A 22,945-nucleotide genomic window follows, 5' to 3' on the forward strand; every position below is an offset into this window, starting at 1 on the left:
TCTCTTTCTATAATAACAAAGTGCTGTTCCGCGAAAAAATAAACACATTTTATGACAGTCAAACTTTTTAAATTCGGAATCATTGGAAGCAATTGCATTCATCCATCTCATGCATTGTAAATGCAATTTAAACTTAGCTGCTGCAGTGAAGCATGCTACACTTACCAAAACTATTGATTTGCCAGCCTCTTGTAATGGCATCTAGAATCACTGAGCACATTTACATTAAAAACTATTGTATATTAATCTTTATTTAATAAAATAATGCATTAGATGATAAAAAAGAAAATTAAAGACATCCTCAGTAAAAATCAATAAATGAGAACCAAATTAAACTAGGGACATCCATTTAATCATTATACCAATCTAAGAATAACAGAGTGAATGACATTACAAGCAAAAAGAAGAGTATGTAGACCCGTAGACCAGCATTCCTCTGTATGGCCTGCTTAATTTGTTCATTGGCATCTTTAACATTCTCTGTAGCTCCTACCACTGTGGTTGATATTCTGTCTATATCTTGTTCCTGTTGGAGAACCTGAAACAGAAAATAATATTTGTTGTAAAACAAAAAGAAATCTTAAGTCTCATATCTATCTTTAGTTATGGTGGAGTGAGAGATTGCATGACAAACTGGATGATGTGTGAGCTTAGAGTGTGGACTCAGGAATGGAAGAGATGCCTAAAATTAAAAATTTAACTCACCTTCTCAGTAAATATTTCTTGCAACTCAGCAATATGCAGGACTTTACTCTCGATCTGCCGAACTTCCTCGGTCATGCTGTTCAGCTCATTGAACAGCTGAAGGTTCTCAGACTCAAACATCTGCAGCTCCTCGGCACTCAGCTGTCCCTCGTCCGACATCACCGCAACTTCATTCTCAGACAAATCTAACTTTGTCTTAGTGTTATCTGTTTCTTCATTCTCCACTTCTATCTCCTTTTCTTCTTCTTTAACTCTATCCGGTATAAACGGATTTGGAATGTTTGACTTAATCTGTGGCAGTTCCAACCGCGACAGTTTTCTTATATCAAGTGCCCTTTTTACACGCAGTGCTTTCAACTCACTGTGTATCTTACATACGGCTTTTAAATAAGAGTCTATGAGGTCGATGACCGCGTCCATGTAATCCCGCATCTGTGGGGACACTGACAACTTACGGTTGTCGTTACGGAATTCTTTAAGCAAGTGTGAACAAGTGTTAATGATCCTCTGAGCACCCGTGTCGATCTGATCGCGTTCCGCGTCAGACATTTCATCCCCAGTCACATTGTTAAAGAATGAAAGATACCTCTCTCTATGTTCTAGCAGAAAATCCCGTAACCTAGTTATCTGTGAAGTTATATCCTTAGCTGAGTTGGTGAAACCACTCTTCGGTTTGCTCCTCAATAAACGATGTTTGTCATCGCCGCCAGGACTCTGTATACCGAAAGCTTTATTTCTGGTTTTCACAGTCCTTATACAAGCCTTAAACAACGGTGTTATATCCATTTTCATGCGGCAGTTTTTGAAGAAATTACCGAAAACCTGAACACACGTAAACAGCTGTCCGCTGTCTCGGTTGGCTAATAAAACTGTACTTTTGACTTTGACATATTCTTATTCGGATACATGTCTGTTCCATTCTACTAAATCGATCGAATTAAAAACACGAGATAGCCACTCTATTAGCAAAAATCCGGACTTTTCCGAAACTGTCAAAAAGTATTCTTTTTTAACTGTGAAAAACAATATCGTTGTCGCGTTTTTTGGCGGGAGACGGGAACGGGACAGTTGCTTTCTTCATTGAATAATCTAAATAATTAATACGAAGTGGTGTTTTGTGGTTAATGATCGCATTAAGTTAGTCGGAAGACATTCGCGAGTGTTATTATATTGGAGTATTCAATAAACAAAGTGTATCTGCCTATTTTCGCTTCGTGTCAGGAAGCCGCTTCATAACTCAAAAGTTTATGCGGACTTTTGAGTTAATTCGTTTGGGGTTCGGAGTAGGAGTCTACTCCGAGGGTGGGGGCTTAGGTTTCATCATCATCACCTTTCATCATTTCATCAATCATCAAGAAAAAAAATACGTAAGACATGGCTGTATGGGCATAGTTCCCTTTGCCTTACCCTTCGGGGAAAACTAAAACAAAAAAAAAAAAAAAAAAAATATCGTTGTCGCAATTTGTGAATTTTGTGTCGATTTTTCAAAAAAATAGTGTTAAAACAAAGGCAAATTCTTTCTTTTTCGACTGTTTAACAACGATAAATTGACGGTGATATTAGATTTAATGGAAGATGGGATCCACGGCGGGTAATTCTAGCCACATAAAGCATTCAATACCTATCGACATATTGGACGATCTTTGCAGGTATTTTTTTGTATCTAAGAATACCCTATAAGTTTATTCATACGTATGATTATTTTTATCGTATTGTGCGCAGAAATAAATTACACTTGTATGATGGCTACTTTTGCTTTGGAACCGGTATATGTAGTGGTTATTTAGTTGACCCTAAATGACCTATTTATTATTGTTTTGCTAGGTATGTTGTTATTCTACGTTTTTCGAAACTAAACTGAACCTTATTTCTTCATTTTGCATAACTATGGCTAGGAAGCGTTTAAAAACTTCTTCTGAATAATATAAAAAGATTCCAATAAGATTTGAGGTTATACTATAGACATATTTTTTGTAATTTTTCAGTCGGTTTATAATAAACATCCCGCCAGAAGACCGCGACAACCTGGTCCGAATCTGCTTCCAAATAGAGCTGGCCCACTGGTTCTACCTCGACTACTACTGTACTGATGAGAGTACCAATCTTCATCCATGTGGCATTAGGGAGTTTGCAGCACATATTTTTCAAGTAATTTTATTTTATATATCATTTTATACACATACTAACAAAGTTAAGCCATTTATAAAGTTCCCAACCTCAAAGTAAAATGTAGCCCTTACACGAATACTTTGTTGTACGACCTTCTATCTGTCTAAAACTATTTTTCTTGAGAATGGGTGGAGAGATCAAGTCAAAATTAACATCTAATACTTGTGCATGTAGTCACTTGAAGCTGTAAAAAAATCAAGTTTGTAAATCAACGCAATTCAAAGATACAGGAAATTTTATCCTTATTTTTTAATAGAATAGAAATAGTTTATTATAAAAGAAGAAATAATTTAAAATTTTCACAAATCAAAAGACAAAAAAAAAACGACATGTTTTGTAGTGGGATCAAAACCTATGGGGTCCTTCCCTACCTAAAATTATGAAATTAGGCAAGAAGGAAGGTATTATGTACGACACAAGTTCTAGAGTGGTGTAGTACAGATGTAATTGAAAATCAGGTTTAGTACAAAATACAAATACAAAAATATTTATTCGTGAATGTTGCGTGTTACAAGATATTACAGTGTGTCATTAGTTCACCACACTAGTTTTATTTTTAATTGTGAACACTGCAACGGCTTTTGCAATAGAGTGACTTAAACAACGAGGCGCAGCGCGTACGCGGACGATTCGCTCGGCCGGCGCAGAAAACGTTCTATCGCATATGAAGCTCGGCGGTAAACTGAGTGAGAGTGAGCAATAGTATACGAGCGCGCTCGCGCTTGCTACTCGCGCAGGCGCGCGGGGGGAACGACTGCGCGGCCCGACCGAGCTGTTCTATAGGTTTTGATATTATTATTTTTATGCCCTACTACAAAGTAAAGGAATAAATCCTAAAATCGTTAATTTAATGTTTCATCACAAAAAAGTTGCTGTATATAGTACACTGGCTCCCACCGGGATGTCGGTTCCAATGCCAGTACTGGTTATTAATTGACCTTAAGTGCAGTTTTCACTAACACAGTTGGCTCGACCACTATAGATGGCGACACACTCGACCACCTGTCACATTCGTCTTAACAGAAAGCTAAGTGAGTTGTGGGTTCTTAGTTCATCTTGTGGGTTCTTAGTTCACGATCCGGAGGTGCCGGGTTCGAATCCCGGTGGCGACAAATCACAAAAATCACTTTGTGATCCCTAGTTTGGTTAGGACATTACAGGCTGATCACCTGATTGTCCGAAAGTAAGATGATCCGTGCTTCGGAAGGCACGTTAAGCCGTTGTTCCCGGTTATTACTGATGTAAGTTCGTAGTCGTTACATGAGTCACGTCAGGGGCCTATGGCGGCTCAGTAATAACCCCGACACCAGGGTTGATGGGGTTGATAATTCACCTCACGAGAAGAAGGAGAAGTTCATCTTGCCATGTATGTACCCTCGACTTCCCAGATTGAGATGTAGTCCTGAGCTTCTATTATGTATGTTTGTTGTCTTCCAGCACGTCCCTCAACTCAGAGGCCACGCGAGTAGTCTGGACGAGGTGTTGAAGAACTGGCGCGAGTACAAACAAACTGTTCCTACTTATGGCGCCATCCTGCTGGATACGGACCTCACGCACGTGCTGTTGGTGCAGTCGTACTGGACTAAGGCGTCGTGGGGCTTCCCCAAAGGCAAGGTCAATGAGGATGAGGAGCCTTGGGTGTGCGCTGCTAGAGAGGTGAGTAGCTAATATACAAAATAAAATTATGTATGGCGTGTATATTTTTAGCAGGAAGAACCGTTACTGAAACTATCGGATATCCGATACAAAAAATCATCCGTAACCGAATCCAATATAAAAGTTTCGGATAATAATGGATACGGGCGGAACCTAATTGGAAATGTTCATAAGTTGTTTTGATCGGCTGGCCGCTGCCAGTGCCGACACACAAGCCGCTTTGTTTCTTTTTTCTTCTTTTATCGTCATAAATCGTTATTAATCTTGAAAAATAAATACTTGAAAGTAAAATAGATAACAAAACACGAAAAAAATTTTAACCAACTGCGGCGAAGCAAAAAGGAGGGTTATGTGTTTGACAGCTCTGTTCTCTTCTAACTTTTAATTAAATAGATCTTTCAAATCAATAATGTATTAAAAAATGACACCAATCTTACCATTTCATTCTTCTCTGGTACTTTCAGGTGCTAGAAGAAACAGGGTTTGATATAAGCAAGTTAATTAACAAGAACGACTACATTGAAGCAATGATCCACGACCAAATAGTGAGACTGTATATTATAGGCAACATACCTAGAGACACTAAGTTCCAACCACGCACCAGGAACGAGATTAAGGCCTGCGAATGGTTCCCTCTGGCCGATCTTCCGTCCAATAAGAAAGATATGACGCCTAAAATGAAGATGGGGGTTAGTCCTAACGCGTTCTTTATGGTGCTACCGTTCGTTAAGCGTATGAGGCGTTGGGTCGCCGAGAGGAACCCCAAGTCCTTCAGACGAACCCGTCACAAGTCCATGGGAGACATTGAGGCATCGACAAGCAAGAGTAAGGGCAAGTCTATCTCGCAAGGGTTGGTCAATGAGATACAAGATTACCAGAGCCAACACCAACAAAGCCAACCCAAGGACTACCAAGGCCCCAAGCACAAGAATCATCATAGTCATAATAGTAATGGTAGCCATACTCACAGCAACGGGAACCATAATGGAAATCACAGTCAGACCAATGGTCACGGTCACAATGCTACAAAGACCAATCCTACCAACCGTAAAGATAGGAAGGGTACGAAACGCCAATTGTTTACGCCTCAGAATACTCATACAAACAACTTTTCTCCTGTTAAGGATAATAGTGTGACCAGAGAAGAAAATACAGAAGTACAAGATGATAGTGTGTTTTTCAACTTTATTGCCCCGGCGTGGGCTAACTTTAAGTTCGATCGGCGTGCCATCCTCGACTGTCTGACTTGAGAGTCGACTTAGCTCGTAAGGTTGATCTCAACAATCGTAGGCAAAGCTTTGCGATTCTAATTCCAACACTTTGGCTTTAATTCTTACTTATTAAAGTTACTATGAAGATCTATATTGTTGTCTGATTTCATCTCTTTACCGGGCGACCAGTCTGCAATGACCTGCAAAGTAATATTGGCGTTTACACCGATTCTCGCTACGGTGCGTCTCTCAATAGTGAGTCGCGTTACGGCAGAGATCACTGTTCTTTTCTTGTTATGTTTCCTATTGGGATTGGAACCCGACATGTCTCATGTTACTAATACATATACATTGATGTATACATGCTGCTATACAGGGTGTCAGTGACCCTTCAACCGTGAACGTGACTGTAAGTTCGTAACTAGTTTCGAAGTAAACATATATTCTTTGTTCGAAACTGGTTTCGACACGAGAATTTACACTGTGTTTGACACCGTACCGAATACTGAGGGGGATGATTCAGCTCATTATTCTGAGGGCATTTCACTTGATGGAAAATTCCATTAGTTTTCACTAACACTTGTACGTGTACGGGCGGCTACTACGTCAATTACGTTCGGGGTATAAGTAACATCGTAACGAATATTGAGCTCATTTTTTTACTTCTGATGGGTTAGCTCTTGGCCCGAGACTTGCCCGAAGGCATTGACGGGCCTAAAATGGAGCGAGCTCTCCCAGAAGGTGCCTGTTCACTCTGGCATTGAAAGCGCCCGGGTTATGTGCATTGTTCGAAACTGGTTTCGACACGAGAAGTATATTTCCGTATTTGACACAGTACCGAATACTGAGGGGGATGATTGATGATTCAGCTCATTATTCTGAGTGACGGAAAATTCCATTAGTTTTTGACACGGTGTCACTGTACGTAAATAGTTGCTGGGATCAGTAAATCGTAAATTGTTTTCTTTATTTCTCTTGTGTAGGTTATCTGGAGTTAATTAGTTGTAACTGCGTCGTTATTAGCAACTGAGTGATTTATGTAGCACATAATGTACGTGCCGAGATAAGTCTAGTAATTATTGTTGCTGTATTTATTAGTGTAGGCAATGAAGCATTTTTTCAAGACGAACCCAACAATAAATCCTCCGTCGCTGAAATTTTAGGATTAGGTGAAATTTGCATAAAAAAACATGTGATGTTAGGTATTTCCTACACTGCTTCGCTGTACGGTTATATTTATCTAGGGATTATTGCAACCGACAGAGGGATTGTGTCATCTAACATGATGGACTAATGTTATGGGCGATAGGCTGATCCCTTATCACCATAAGGTTCATCATATCCATCTTTGGACTTCGTATCAACAGTGGCTGCAAGTTGTCTTTGATTACTTGTGGCTCTGCCCACCCCATTAGGGATTACGGGCGTGAGTTTATGTATGTATGTGTATTATTGCAAGTAAAGCAGCACTACCTGGGCGAGCTCTGTGGTCCAGTTGTTGAGGTTTGGACTCGGGAGGGTTCGAATCCCGGTGGGGACATATCACAAAACTCACCATGTGACAGTACTAATTAAATAAATAAATAAAATCACTTTGTGATCCCGTTTGGTAAGGACATTACAGGCTGATCACCTAATAGTCCGAAGGTAAGATGATCCGTGCTTCGGAAGGCACGTTAGCCGAGCTTCAACATAACATTGCACGTGAGGGGTTGATATCTAATTTTCAGTTACGCAGTAAAGGTGTTAAATTAGTGATGATGAAAGAGTTATTGAATGGATTACAAACAGCCTAATACGTCCTACTGCTGGACATAGGCCTCTCCGAAGCAGCTGGAGCCTATGGAGGGTACTACACCACGCTGCTGGGTGTTATATTTCCCCTATATGTATAGTCAAATAAAAAACAAAATTTATACAATGCTGTTTAATAAATTCATTTATACAAATCACGATCGTAGTGTCAAATTAATATCACATCGAAAATACAACGATAAAAACTAAACCCAATCTAAACTTATAAAATAACTTATTAAAACTATATTACAAATTCTTCTATATAAGTATTGAGTTAGCAAGTCATATTAGAAACAAGTAAAAATGCTTTTTTTAATTGCAATGAAAAATGTTGAGAAATTATAAACGTAATAAATAGTAACGTTTTATACAGGTTTAAAAAAAATCACTATTTAAATTATTAAATCATTTTCTGACGCAAATATTCTAACAAAACACCGAATTATTACAAAATGAAGACTAAAGGTACTGTCTAAAAATATAATCCGCGCCACCAAAGAAAACCACGGATTTTTAACGGAACTAACTGAAAAGTTACAATAATTACATGCAAGACACTAGCGCCGCGGCCGGCGTTTCTTTGGCGTCGTATACAGGGTGTTAGTGACATCGTAACGAAAACTTTGATGGGTGACTCAGCTCATTATTCGGAGTTAATATCAAGTGGAGTTTTTCGTCCCAAAAATATCATTGAAAAAAAAAGTTGTATTTTTCGACGGAAAATTCCACTTGATAATAACTCAGATTGATTGTCTGAATCATCCATCCTCTTTAGTATTCGGTACGATGTCACTAACACCCTATATATAAACCTATTATCTTTAGTCGTGGTTCTGTAATAAAGCGGTTAGATTTCTCAACCAATATTATATTCATAAGTCCCAAAAAATACAATAAGTATACCAATTAGTGTGCATTATACCATCTTATGAAAATACTGTCATCTATATCGCTTACCAGTACAACTAAAGGACGTTATACGAAATTAAAATAATAATTAACGAGGCTTGCGCTAGCCAATAAAGATGAGATTTTTCTAATAGCTTAACATACAAAATGACCTAAGGGCCCTATCATACTAGCGGTTTGGGGGAGGTTGCGGAGCGGAATGGGCGCGTTGCGAACACGCGTTGCGAACACGCCGCGGCTGCGCAGCGAATGCGTCGCGGTCGCGTGGCAGGTTCGCAACGTTTTCATCACAAAATGGATTCCGACGAGGAAACTCTGCTATTAGCTTTGTTACTTCGAAGACGCCGGAGAAGAAAACGAAAACTCTGTGGGTACTTACTAATTCCATCGGCGTCATGGCGTAAGCCTTGGGGCATACCAGTAGTGATCTCATCAGCACTAAATAATGTTTCGAACCGCTAGTATGATAAGGCTCTAAGCGAAGAAGACATTCGAAATTTAAAAAAGAAATAGTCAACATAAGACAAAAGCTCAAAATCTAAAAAAGTAAAAATATTTATTTGTAAATTAATCACACATACACAATATCACTCAGTATCAGTAGGCAAAGACCGTTCCAACGGGAGTAAATGGAATACTACGATCCTGACACACCACTTTCGCTTCTTGTAAAAAAAAAACAGAAGCAGGATAACATCCCATATAGACATATTCGGTAAGTGACTTTATATAAAACTAACATCAACAATATTACATCCATTAAATCTATCTAGGCACTTTTGTAATTCTCTAGATTTAAACTTATGGAATTTAGGGTTAGGTTAGGTGACAAGTCGCCCACTTAATATCCGGCCCGCGGGCGACTTTACACTTTTTATACTTTAAACGTTCCGAAAAACAAAAAGGGATCACTTTGATCAAACAAAACACACACAACACAACACACTACACACACACTACACACACACACACACACACTTGTTACACTTTGGGGTAACAAAAAAAATGCGATTACAAAGTTATTTGCAGTTGGTAAACTAATCGCGACCTACGTCGACATATAGAAATTTAATAGAATACAACAATTTTTCAACGGTAATTTACGGCGATTCGGACTCGCTCTTGACTTGGCTCTCTTTTCCTACCCCTTCACTTTTCATTCGCAGTAAATTGACCCAGTCTCATGAAACCATTCAGGCGAATAGACTACAGAAAATTATAAAAAGTGTAAACTGGCCCGCAGGCCAGGTATTAAGCGGACGACTTGCCACCTAACTTGGACTTTAATATTAATAACTATGTACATCATTAATTAATCAGGAACTTTTACTAATATGCAGTTAATTTGGTATGCAATGGTGTTGATTCCAATACACACCATCTTATTTTATTTTAAGTTATATCTAGAGATGCGCCGAGTAACACTTTTGCCGAGTAACGAGTACAGAGTTTTACTCGGCTCAATTTTTTTCCAACCGAGTACTCGGCCGAGTAACTCGGTTCAATCAAATTCGCATTTCGCGCGCGTAAACAAGTACAAACAGGTTTGCGCCGGTCAAGACGTCGGCTCGCGTTGATACACCCCTCACCCCGCCCACGCCTTTCAACTACTAGTCACTTGATTGTTTGCAAACAAACACGTCACGTTGCGCGTTTAGATAAATACTTAATTGAAAAAGTTTGTTAATTAACGATTGACTGTGTGTAGTACCTGATCAGTGATTGTTGACACGTGTGATTGTTGAAATACTTTTTGATTAACAATTGTTAATTATATCTACCTTAATATATTGCTTTTCTTAAACAAAGTACCTATACTCGTTATCAAATAACCGAGTTATTCGGCCGAGTACGAGTATCAAAAAACCCGCCGAGTAGCGATGGGCGTTATTAACCATAACTGGTTATATATGCAGTTACGAGCTCGAACAGTGATCACTCGTTTTCCACTACAACAAAAACTAGTGATATTCATAACGCCATTTAAACGATCGAAATAGGCATCAGTCTTCAATAACTCTTTTAATCACAACGCCATAAAGTTAAATCGAATTCACTCTTATGTTTAAGGCATAGCGTCGATGTTTGGCTACTTTCACTACTCACGCAAAATCACTGGTTTTACAATACGTGTGCGTGAAGAATAATTAAGTTATACTGCTACCTAACCAAACGATTTTACGTTACAATTATCACGTTTGCTTCAGAACGTTGTGAAAATAACTAGTTATAAAAATCACTAGTTAAGAAACTAGTTATTGGAAATCACATAACGCTTACGTTACGTTATCTCAAAAACCGATAACGACCCATCGCTACCGCCGAGTACGCAGAGTACCGAGTATCAAACGAGTACTCGGCCCATCTCTAGTTATATCCATTGGTTACAATACCTGCCATTTCTGCCTTAGATTGACGTGTGTTTCATACATTTTGTCTGTCGATTACCCGTCCCTTTCTTTTTCGGCGGATAAGAAAATGACGGGTGTAACTGAAAATTAGAAGGTGTGTGCAGAAATCGGGGCCGATATTTTAACGATCTAAGGCATTTTTAAACTACATTTGTGTCATACATTTTTGTTACACTTGTCTACAAGTTTTTTAACTTTGTTAAAATTCTAAGTGAAGCTGTCTAAACAGTTTTTTCTAAGTGAAAGATTTAAGTTTTATTTACCATGAAAATTTGATTTATTTAACATAAAGTACTATTTACTCTTAAGAGATCGTCACTTTTGCGTACGTAATTAATCATCCACCCATCATACTTAGTTTATTCATTCTATTACTTTTGTAGAAACGTCATTTTTATCGATGAAAACTAGTCATATTACAACGGGCTATACAAAACATCTGATAACCGCCGCCTTGCAGTGATGACCGCGTAATGAAAATCACATTCCAATGTCGACGTCAATAAAACCTCGAAATTTTGAACTATTAGTAAAAGATTTACTTAGTTTTAATGACTGATGAATTTTCAATAATAAAATTTACGTCTTTGGAATGTTGGAGATACCAATTTAATGGTAACACTTACGTCATCAATGGGCTAGCAATGGCGGCTTGGCATAGGATTGAGCATACCTGGTCTTATACCATGGGTGCACTGAGACGCGATAGGCGAGTATCTTAACGAGAAACGGGAGATTTTAGCTTGAACTATACCAGTGCCCTGTTTATCAAAACTTACAAGCCCTGTATTACAAGCAATTTTCTTGTAAAAATAATCATTATTATAAGAATGTGTTTATCAAAACTACACATTTAAATTGCATGTTACAAGTGTTAGTGTTCATTTCACAAGTATATTTTACAATCCCTCCATTTTTTTTATAAACGTAATTTATACGTACTTGTGAGTAACTTGTAGCCTGTGAACGTATTGATAAACACGGCACAGCAGACTATGCACAGTACGCGAACCGTGCTGCGACAATTATATCGAGGGTCTCAACCAATACACGCAGCTAATGTTGTCTACGTAGATAGCTAATCGGCAAAGCCCTGGATATAATTAGCTACTTGACAGTTTTCGGATACGTATTATAAAAATTACAAAAGCTTATTTATATCTCTTAAAATATTTTATTTTCTCGAAAAAGCTTTATATAATAGAAAAAAAAACATATTTTCTTCATTAATTTTAAATTTCGCGCGAAAACGGTTGGTCACGTGACATTTTGCCCAGTGACGTCACATTTCAATAAACAAAGAAACTGTCAAACTACGCGTCACTTCAAATGATTTGAAACTAGACGTCACATGAAGCTCATTCATGGCCGCCCGTGTTTCGAGTGTTGTAATACTCAGATAAAAAAACGCGTTCTTTTCTTGTAAAAATAAAACATTTCAAAATGATCTTTATAAAATAAAATACTATCCAAAGGTTGACTGGAAGAAATTGCTGCATGAGCAATAAAGCCGCCTGTTGTGCTTATCTGTATATTATGTTGTCCTTATCTCTGTATTTTGTGTCCATTGTGCTCAAATACAAATACAAAACGATTTATTTGTGAAACACAGGAAATAAAGTATTTTATCTATACACATATACTGGCCCCGATTCCTGCAGACACCGCCTAATTTTATTTTAAGTTATATCCGTCATTTCATATCCGTCGAAAAGGAAAGGGACGGATGATTCAAAGCTCTTAATTTTAGGAAGAATGAGTAAATGAATGAATAACCCGGGCGAATCAAAAAGGTATGTCGCTGGTATGCAATCCGTTTGACGTGCTGTCTACTTACCTGTGTCGGGTTATTGACTGATGTAAAATTTTTAGACGGTTGTTTTAGATTTGTCCTTAAAATTGACGTGTGTTCCATAAATTTTATGCTTGTCGATTACCCGTCCTTTTCCTTTTCGGCGGCTAAGAAAATGACAGATATAACTTAAAATAAAATTAGATGGTATTTACAGGAATTAGCACCATTATATATCTATCTATTGGATGATTATCGTTAAATGATAAACTACATATTATTTCATATTTTACTGCTACAACTGTCAAGCAACCAATTCGCACAGCGCGCGGCGCGGCCTAACGCTAATCCTTCTTCAAAAGTCCCAATTTTCTCCAATTATTTGTTCCTACCTTCAGTCGTCGTCGGTAAACCGCGTGGGTGCGTTCCTCGCCCTATACTTCTTCACCACGACGTACGTGACCCCGGATAAGGCCAGCAGTACCGGGACACCGAGGCCTATGGATATGATCACTATCACGAACAGGGAGAAGCTTTCTATCGGCGGCTCGCCGTAGCCAATCGTGAAGGACCTGCGGGAGGAAATGTTGAACAATTATCTTATTGTCACGGACAGCGCCATCTAGGGCACATTTTGTGAACTATCTGGTCATTTACAGCAAACCTTTCATTGGAAAAAAGACAAAAAAAACAGGAAAGAAAGAAACAGTTGAGGTCGCAGGTTCGAATCCAGCACAGGCCTAAACAAATGATTGTCGAATTTATTTTCGAATTCATGTTTGGATCATAAATGATTATCACGTGCTCAGCGGTGAATGAAAACATAGTGAGGAAACCCACATTCCCGAGAAATGCATTATCTTTTAGTGACCTAACTAGTATTGGACTGGTTTTCCCTTCGCGGGTTGGAAGGTCAGACAGGCAGTCGCTTCTGTAAAAAACCTGATCTGTCAAATCTTCAGGTTAGGTAAGCGGACCCTGTGAAAAACGGGATAATGCTAGGAGGATGATGATTGAAAACATACATAACATAAACAGTCTATACGTGCACGTATACGTGCTGGGCACAGGCCTCCCCTCAATCATCCGGAGGGGGTATGGAGCATACTGTGGAGTATGCTGCTCCAATGCGGGTTGGTGGAGGTGTTTTTACGGCTAATAGCCGGGACCAACGTGCTTAACGTGCCCTCCGAAGCACGGAATCATCTTACTTTTTCGGACATTCAGGTGATTCAAGCCTGAAAAGTCCTTACCAAACAAAGGACAGTCTCACAAAGTGATTTCGACAATGTCCCCATCGGGAATCGAACCCGGACCTCCAACGCTCTAAAAAAAACCCAACTCACCACGCGGTGTAATTGTGCTGTTTGTAGTACCCGTCGCCGGTTTCCCCGAACGATATGAAGATGTCTTGCACGAGCAGGTCGTGAGGGTCGTACTTGTACGAGTAGAACTTGTCTAAAGTACTCCTAGCGGGTATCAAAGTTCTGTAGATTGAAAATAGAAATGGGTCATACAAGAGCATAGAACAAACACTTGGCGGCGAGGGTGTGCTACCGTCATGGGGTACCGTACTAAGCATAGTACCCCGCTAGCCACAAGCTGTTAATGTAACTCGGGATCGACGATCCAATAGTGTCATGTTGGAAGTTGTATATATGCGTCTCGCTGTGTAAACTTCGATAGCGCGTTTCAGGACTGCATTATTGAATGGTGGCGCCATCTGTTGCATGTGGGCGGAACTGGTTGGTCAACTAGTTCGGGTCTGCTACAAACATACCATAATATAAACAGCCTAAATACGTCCTACTGCTGGGCACAGGCCTCCCCCCTGTTTTAGCGAGACCATACAATAAGGAATAATACTACGTATAGAACGGCAATTCGCCGCTCCCCACCAGCGGCTGAGCTAGGTTTAAAACACAGTTTTATTGTTATAAGCGAGTTTTCAACAAATTAAAACGATTTGGGATTTAAAACGGCAACATTTTGTTTAAAACGTTTTAAATCGGTTGTTTTACGTCTATAGGCGAGACTAACAGTACCCAATTCGCCGCTGACGTCGCAAACAGATGTATCTGCAATTTTCTGCTAAAATAATTTGTGTCTCATTTACAATAGCATAAGGCGCAAATCAGATCCGCCAAAAATTTGAGATTCGTCAGTTTGCGACGTCAGCGACGAATTCATTGTTAACATTTTTATATAAAACCCGTACTTGTTGAAGTTCGAGATGTGAGCGTTGGTGGAGGAGGCGACACTGCGTTCCTGCTGCGTGTACGCAACTGGCCGGAACTGAATGAACCCGCCGTCGCTGTTTCTCGACGACTCTGGCGTCTTGATCTCCACTATCTGACAAGCAAATACAACGAATAAGATATTTATGTATTTGGGCAACTTAGGGTAGTATTAATAAATTCGTCGTGTCTTATTAGGTGTCCAATCATCTTGCCTCTTCTGTCCTCAATAATTCTCAGTATTTGTCTATTTTCCCTTACTCTTACTAGCACTTCCTCATTTGTGACCCTTTCTGTCCAACTTATTCTTTCCATCCTCCTCCAACACCACATTTCAACAAGGCCTCGAGTCTCTCTCTCTGTCCTTCTGTGTCGGTGTCCAAGTCATACATCATAGAAGAAAAGCTAGAAGGAAAGAGAGGACGGGGAAGACCAAGAACAGCTTACATGGAACAGATTAAAGAAAAGGTCGTGTCTTATAGGGATGTCAAGGAATTGGCCTTTGATAGACTGGAATGGAAAATGCTACACCGACAAGAGTGTGGCTCTAAAATTGATGATGATGAGGGTGGTAGTAATAAACTAATCTCAGCTTCGAGACAACCCTCAAGATCATGTCAATGTGACAGTTGTCATATAAAAACAGAGACTTAAGCATGATCTTGAGGGCAGTCTCACCTGAGATTCGTTTATTAATACCACTCTTAAGACTCACTTGTTAGTTACTGTTGGCGTCAGATCTAGCAACCCAGGCAACGGCCTAGGTTTGATGTTTTAATGCCGCATAGCAACGGGGGAGATAAGTAGGGTTTTTTTTATCTTTATTATATACAGGGTGTAAGTGTCATGGTAACAAATACTGAAGGGAATGATTCAGCTCATTATTCCGAGTTAATATCAAGTGGAATTTTCCATCGCAAAAGTATATAGAATTGAACATAATTTAAAAAGTACATGAATTTAGCGACGAAACATTCCATTTGATATTAACTCAGAATCATGGTGTGAATTATCAATCAATCAATCAATAATACTTTATCCTCCTCAGTATTGCGTTAAGATGTCACTAACGCACTAGATGTCGTTTGCTTCATGTTCCTCGTTGCCGCACCAAATATAGAAGCAATAGTTATTTACCTCGTTCCCTTAAACAATTTAACGAGGTTAATGCCTCTCAATGTGATTTGTTTAGCAGTAGTATTAATTCGCTGAAGAGTCAGCTTATTAGTGGTAATTGGTAATAGTTGTTAATTATTGTTAGTGTTTTAATGTGTATTCTTGCTAAATTGCGCATTCAATCCAATTTTTTTTTCTTATATTTTTTCTATATCTCCGCTCTCTTGTCTTGTTGTATAACTCTTTTTCATTTATCAGACAGATATGTCTGCCCGTAGAAAATTATGGATCTACCTACTCCACTCCAATCTCATCAGTCATCCCGTGATCATGGCACTTGCAACAGTGTCGAAATATCGGGAGTCTCATATCCCCATTTAAACGCGGTAAGAACCCGTTATTATGTGTTTTAATTATGATAATAACCGCGTAAACTTAAAACAATGTATTACTAACTAATGTATTTAATTACTATTATTTGTCACATATATAAAAATCGTTACAACTGTACGTAAATCTTTTACTAAAAGTACAATTTCAAAGTCAATTAAATCATTAGTCGTGGGTAATTTATTTTTTACGAAATGGCAACACAGGGTGGGATGACGTCGGCTGGGCTTACCTTGAAATGTTAGCTGTCAGTTTTGAGCATACCTGTCTTCTTATACCATGGGATGGATGGATTGGCAAGTATAATAAGCGCTTACTCCAGGGTGTGTTACAATAGACGAGAGACAAACCTCAAAGACGCCGGGAGTGTGTTCGTCGTCCAAGCTGCGCCTCATGGAGTACCGCATGGTGTCGCCGGCGGGGTCGGTGCTCACCAGCAGCAGGTGCAGCGCGAACCGGGACGCGTTGTAGGCGCGCGATGACGTCACGTTCACCACGCTCACGTCCACCAGGGTCGAGTTGGCCGTGTGGATCAGGTGCGGCAGCTGGACGGCGTAGTCGTTGAACGGGAGGAGGTCTAGCTGGAAACAAATGGTTTTGGTTTTACCTCTATCGTGTGGGTTGTGAGGTGGAGTACCAACCTCATCAACCCTGGTGTCAGGGTTACTGTTGGGCCGCCAAAGGCCCCTGACATGGCTCATGTAACGACTACTTACTTCAGTTACTAGTAACCGGGACCACGGCTTAACGTGGCTTCCGAAGCACGGATCGTACTTTCGGACAATCTGGTGTGTTCAGCCAGTAATGTCCTAACCAAACTAGGGACCAGAAAGTAATTTTTGTGATATGTCCCCACCGGGAATCGAACCCGGGATCTCCGTTTTTATAACATTGATTATTAACATTGTCTACGTATATGTGTAAAATTTATGTATGGAGTGTAGAAGAAGATAAGTATGTATTAAACACGTTGAACTGCAATGCAGTATAGTTGATTTGCGAGTAATCTCTGAGCTAATCAGCAGCCTTGACTCGAGACGTAGAACGCATGCGAGGAATTATGTCACTAGACCAGATAAATATGTTTACGATGACCCACAATCAAGACTATGAGCCTATTTAAGAAACTATTTACACAACATCAACCACAGATTCTTCTTCTATCGTGTGGGTTGTGAGGTGGAAGTACCAACCTCATTAACCCTGGTGTCAGGGTCACTATTGAGCCGCCAAAGGCCCCTGACATGGCTCATGTAACGACTACTTACTTACATCAGTAAGTAATAACCGGGACCAACGGCTTAACCTGCCTTCCGAAGCACGGATCATCTTATTTTCGGACAATCTGGTGATCAGCCAGTAATGTCCTAACAAAACTAGGGAACACAAAGTCATTTTTGTGATATGTCCCCACCGGGAATCGAACCTGTGAGCTCCGGATCGTGAGCCCAGCGCTCAACCACTGGACCACGGAGGTCGTTTGGCCACAACCACAGATCAGAGAAACAAAGGAGATATGCCCTCAGCATTAAATATACCAGTCGTTAACTCACGTCGGCGGCGTGTGAAGCCAGTCTTGGTGCATATCTGGCTGAACCGCTACATCGATTTACCCGCCGTTCATTGCGTAGTTACACAAGCGCTAGTTGCATTTGCTCGATACCAAAGAAGCAATGAATGATAAGAAATGTTTTATAATATGATGACTAATTTTTGATGTGCCTCATTGTTTTGTTTTCTGGTAATAAAAACATTTTTCACATTTTTTCATTTTTTTTTCATGATCGTTTTCTGACGACGATCTTGATTTCTTTCAGTTGATTTCCATCCGGGTAAAAATTGGTTGATTTATTGATTGGAAAGGATGGCGTGAAAGAGAGAAGGCCTATACCCAGCAGTGGGTGGATACAGGCTGTAGATAGATAGAAAAATTGATACCACAATTCGTCAGTTGGATTGAACAAACAAAGGACAGTCTCACAACATGATTTCGACAATGTCCCCATTGGGAATCGAACCCGGACCTCCAGATCGTGAGCCTAACGCTCTAACCACTAGACCACGAAGGCTGTTGATATTCGTATAAATATTCAAAACCAACTTACTTTCATCTCCAACAGTCCCGCTCTATCCTGGAAGTGGCCACGTACCGCGACCATTGCTTCTGTCTCAGTCATTTTGCTGGCATTTCTAGCCCAGTACATATGTCTGAGGGAGTACGCCTTCTGTGGAACACTCGGGTCTATATGCCCGACGTCCTCTACATCGTCATATTCGTAAAGCTGAAATTATTAAAAAGTAAAAAATGCATTCCATGTTCAAATTTTGGTTTGATGACAATCAAATATGCTATACAAATAACGATCACAATTCAGTAAAGTAAGGTAAATTTTTAATTGAAAGTGAAGTTATAGATGAAAGACTGATAGATGTAACCTGACCCTAAAGGTAAGGTTTCCATCTCTGAAATTTGGTAAACAGGACAAGACGCATGAAATCCCTGGATTTTAGAGTCCGAAAGCCGGACATGTCAACAACATCTTTTAAACATATTCAATGTAATAAAAACAGTTGAAAATGTCATAAATCGCCTATTTAATTCATTCATTATTTTAACAAAACAGATTCATATTACAATTAATATAATAGCTTTTTTAATTCTTGAAATAAGAAAACAAAACCTAATTAAAATATTAAACATAAACATATAAATTTACTTGGTTGTGAATATACTGAGTTCATCGGTTGATCGTGGTGTGCGTGCGAGCATAGTGCGTGTCTCGCGGACGGCCCAATTTTTTTTTATTTTTTTTAAAAACCTGGACTGCAAATGAAACTTTCCCTGGACGCTCCCCGGATGCCCTCTAAACTAGGACAAATCCGGGGAAACCCGGACGGATGGCAACCCTACACAAAGGTGTAAAACCCAATTGTGTGCTGCCCATTCATTTGTAATTATATGTATACCTACTATAATTATATGCAATAACAAAATCTTCTGGGCCTAATGACGTTAATGTTCTCTGTCCAAATAATTTGATGAGTCATTAATTTTAGAAGCATAGACACTATTAGGTACCTACCTACTCAACTTGTAAAATAATGTCGAATTTTGGCGGTATCTCTATTGTTTCTTAGTTTCTTTGAAGTGTTACGGCTCACCACCAATCACGTTAGAAAGCTTGGTGAGGCGTGGGTACTTAGTTCATCATACGATGGATATACCTTTGACTACCCCAATTAGGATATAGTTCTGTTATATTAAGCTTTTGTGTTTTTTTTTTATAAAAAAAATAATAATAAAGGAAACAATAAAAAAACTGTTCAAACAACCCTTCTCCCAGTGACCCCTGCATAAAAATGCAGTTTTTTGTTCTTCCTCTATCGTGTTGGTTGTGAGGTGGATAACCAACCCCATCAACCCTGGTGTCAGGGTTACTATTGAGCCGCCAAAGACCTCTGACATGGCTTATGTAACAACTACTTACTTACATCAGTAAGTAGTAACCGGGACCAAGAGCAGCAGCTTATATTATAATGTAAAATAATATCGTATTTCGACTGTATCTCTATTGTACCCATTAGCATTTATTTGAAATTAAAATGACTATACAAATTAAGTGTTCCCATTTGTAGATTATCTGTTGTGACTCACACAATATACCAGCACATATTGATTGAATTACAGGCCCCTATAGAAATGAGTTGAATCAGCAAAGAGATCATATTATTATAATTCAATAATCGTCACACATGTGGGTATATGTCGGCCATCATGAGTCATATAATCCATACAATAGGCTAGTTTCCAAAAGTAATATGGAATTTTAATGAAAAAGCAACCTGTGACGTCATAGAAAAACGTGACAAAATGTGGCACTACTCGCACTTATTCTTACATGTTTTTTTTTATTAAAATTCAGAAATAACTTGAATAGAAAAAATAAAACTTTTGTCACCATTAGGTCTGTCATAATTTTTTTTTCATTATTTAGTAATCAGAATTTCGCAATTTATCTTTGACCTAGGAAACTACCCAATTCAGTAATAGTCACACATGTGGGTATATGTCGGCCATCATGAGTCATTCAATCCATACAATTGGATGTTTATATCGTCTTCTGTATAGACATACATTGCTAACTTTTCCTTAGTAGATCTAATAAAATGAAACATAAAAATAAATTGTATTTTGTTACTAAAACCATGTAAGCGCCTTATTGAACGGTTTGTTAACAAAACCTTGCAATAGACAAACTAGTTTAAATTTTTGTTTTTCTATTTTTTTTTATTCTAATTTTAACAAGGTTTCGAACACACTGAGTGATGCTCTATTAATGACACCTGCGTGTGCCTCTATTTAACTTTCACGGCGCATTAGCGCTTCGGCACTGTAATGTCGTGAAAGTATTTAAAAAAAAAAAACATGCCAGCCTCATAGGCGCTTTCATCCCTTAGGCAAAGGATTGGTCAACCAGATAATATAAACTAATAGCCTTACATGATAGTGGCTCAGCCAGCCAGAAATTGACTTCACCATTGCCAAGGGAAATTACACCATGAGAGCGAAAAACCCTTCTCACATTTACCCGGATGTTGAAGAAAACGTCATGTCAGAATGTGATTTCCTATGTACTTCAAAGAACTAAGAAACAATAGTATATCTATAAAATATGCAATAGCATATACCATTGGCTTCTTTAGATGAGGGACTATGGTACATACACTAATTGGCTTAATAACGGCCAAGTCAAATGAGATACTTTTTTCAAAACGGTTCATTTATGTAAATAAAAAACAGTGACGTCATCAATACATGTGGTGAAACATCGTACACATTGTTACATATCTAATTTATTAAAACAAAAAAATATATGGTCGAATTGAGAACCTCCTCTTTTTTTGAAGTTGGTAAAAATGAGGATGACTTTCGATTATCTAAGACTTCCTATTTCTACATTCATTTGATTAGATGTTTCTAGAATTTTATAATTAATTTTTGACCTAGTCTACTACCGTATTCGACAATATCTATAATAGTGGACTTTGCTACTATGAGTAGTTAAAACCTATTTAAGTGCATACCTTATCTATTGCAGCTGCGAAGCTATACCGTGGTTCATCAGACATGAGGAATTTGTCAGGGTTTGTACCATCCCAAGTAATGTGTAGAGAGGAATTGACGGTACCAATGACGAATATTATGGTGGGTAAACCTCCAGTGAAGTCCCATATTTGGTGGATTGTGTTATCCGAGCCAATGGCTTTGGTGTAGACCAAGGTTTTATCTGGTGGGCAGTAACTGCAGCCTGGGTTAATGTATGATGATATCTGAAACAGCAATTTGGATTACTTTATTATCTTCCTCATGTAAATTATGAAATTGTTATATATAAATGCTTATTTTTCACAAAAGGGTAGCAAACATAGTTGATTGATTTAGCAAACATAATATATTAAAGTTTTTTGAATTACAAAACAAAGGTAACAAACTCTTTATTTAGTAACAATTTAAAAACGATTTCATACACAACAGTCCAGTCACACAATGTTTTTGCTTAGAATGTCTGTTGATAAACAAATTATTAGGAAATATTGAGCTAACATTCCACATGATAACGAACAATAGGAACAATGAATAAATAAACACTTCGTGACCTTCAAGGCATTAGATATTGTACAAAATGGGTAAGTATTCTGAAAAGGGGGTGGTTGGGTTACAAAAAGTTAATTGCCAAAAAACTGATAAAATAAAAAAAAAAGTAAACGACGTACCTTTCTATCCTGCCCATATGCAAAAGATACTATGGCAAACAATAACACAGTCAGAATATTCATCCTTATCAATATAGGAAGCATTTTCTGGCTAAACGTCTGTCGGCTATAAATTATTGTTCAATACTGCTGCAACTATCTGAGTTCACAAGCCACTAGATAAACAGCACGTGCACATAGATATTATAACGCGTAAATTTTAACGATACGAGCTATCATGAGCAAATCGTAATTTGTTTTGCATTTTGCTTTCGTTTGAAAGGAAACGCGATTTCACGAAATGTTTGCGTCATACACATTACGCCAAATCATTTGAATGGTTATTTCTAAACATCACTTTGGCGCTAGTTGTTAGCCAAAATACGTGTGTTAGAAAGAGATATATTGCCTCAACAATACAACACCGTAATTTATTTGGTTAATGGTGACGTTTGCGTTCATAAATTAGATGAGAATAGATAAAAAAATGTTTCTCGCTAACCGCGGAAGCCAGAAAATAAAATGTTCTAAAACTGAAAAAAGAAAGCCTCAAATCTGACCTTATTACTTATTATTTTCTATCCTGTTTATTATAGTTAACCTTATTCAGAGAGCAACACGGATCTCCGCGCCTTATTCTATTTTTATGGGAGATTTCTGAACGAAGGATGTGAAAAAGAAAGTTAGGGAAGTGATTCGTATGCGAAAAAGGGCGGGAACCTTCGAACAAGTTAGGCGGGATTTTTTAAGCTCTCGATTTTAATTTCAATTTTATTTCCAAATTTTGTAGATATTTGC

At 38.6% G+C, this 22,945-nt stretch overlaps 3 protein-coding genes across 4 annotated transcripts; 1 reads left to right on the top strand and 2 right to left on the bottom strand.

Annotated features, from left to right (window-relative positions):
- Positions 1–330: 330 nt before the first annotated feature.
- LOC126370594 (syntaxin-18) lies at positions 331–1,580 on the bottom strand. Its single transcript, XM_050015547.1, has 2 exons — positions 706–1,580; positions 331–538 (listed from the first exon to the last, which is right to left on the bottom strand). Exons 1-2 carry the CDS (start codon positions 1,495–1,497, stop codon positions 350–352), a joined length of 981 nt encoding a protein of 326 aa, XP_049871504.1. The 5' UTR covers positions 1,498–1,580; the 3' UTR covers positions 331–349.
- A 547-nt stretch (positions 1,581–2,127) lies between these two features.
- LOC126370572 (m7GpppN-mRNA hydrolase) lies at positions 2,128–5,892 on the top strand. Its single transcript, XM_050015516.1, has 4 exons — positions 2,128–2,354; positions 2,691–2,853; positions 4,312–4,530; positions 4,995–5,892. Exons 1-4 carry the CDS (start codon positions 2,281–2,283, stop codon positions 5,778–5,780), a joined length of 1,242 nt encoding a protein of 413 aa, XP_049871473.1. The 5' UTR covers positions 2,128–2,280; the 3' UTR covers positions 5,781–5,892.
- A 5,194-nt stretch (positions 5,893–11,086) lies between these two features.
- On the bottom strand, positions 11,087–22,465 carry LOC126370575 (glycosylated lysosomal membrane protein-like). Of its 2 annotated transcripts, XM_050015521.1 has the most exons (8): positions 22,169–22,465; positions 21,479–21,724; positions 18,499–18,675; positions 16,744–16,974; positions 14,869–15,002; positions 13,997–14,137; positions 13,043–13,222; positions 11,087–11,575 (listed from the first exon to the last, which is right to left on the bottom strand). In XM_050015521.1, the coding sequence occupies exons 1-7, from the start codon at positions 22,250–22,252 to the stop codon at positions 13,045–13,047; spliced, it is 1,191 nt and encodes a 396-aa protein (XP_049871478.1). In that variant the 5' UTR covers positions 22,253–22,465; the 3' UTR covers positions 11,087–11,575; positions 13,043–13,044. The 2 variants fall into 2 exon arrangements, with proteins under 2 accessions (XP_049871478.1, XP_049871477.1); XM_050015520.1 differs by lacking the exon at positions 11,087–11,575 and having other exon boundaries at positions 11,822–13,222; positions 22,169–22,464.
- Between the last annotated feature and the right edge of the window lie 480 nt (positions 22,466–22,945).

Source organism: Pectinophora gossypiella, chromosome 11, assembly GCF_024362695.1.
Source record: "Pectinophora gossypiella chromosome 11, ilPecGoss1.1, whole genome shotgun sequence".
NCBI lineage: Eukaryota > Metazoa > Arthropoda > Insecta > Lepidoptera > Gelechiidae > Pectinophora > Pectinophora gossypiella.

Coding starts and splice junctions, on each gene's coding strand:
- LOC126370594 (XM_050015547.1), bottom strand. CDS start 1,497: ATGAAAATGGATATAACACCGTTGTTTAAGGCTTGTATAAGGACTGTG. Junction 539..705: donor AAGAAATATTTACTGAGAAG/GTGAGTTAAATT, acceptor TTTCTGTTTCAG/GTTCTCCAACAGGAACAAGA.
- LOC126370572 (XM_050015516.1), top strand. CDS start 2,281: ATGGGATCCACGGCGGGTAATTCTAGCCACATAAAGCATTCAATACCT. Junction 2,854..4,311: donor TTGCAGCACATATTTTTCAA/GTAATTTTATTT, acceptor GTTGTCTTCCAG/CACGTCCCTCAACTCAGAGG. Junction 4,531..4,994: donor GGGTGTGCGCTGCTAGAGAG/GTGAGTAGCTAA, acceptor TGGTACTTTCAG/GTGCTAGAAGAAACAGGGTT.
- LOC126370575 (XM_050015521.1), bottom strand. CDS start 22,252: ATGCTTCCTATATTGATAAGGATGAATATTCTGACTGTGTTATTGTTT. Junction 18,676..21,478: donor TCGCAGCTGCAATAGATAAG/GTATGCACTTAA, acceptor TAATAATTTCAG/CTTTACGAATATGACGATGT. Junction 14,138..14,868: donor CACATCTCGAACTTCAACAA/GTACGGGTTTTA, acceptor TTCAATCTACAG/AACTTTGATACCCGCTAGGA.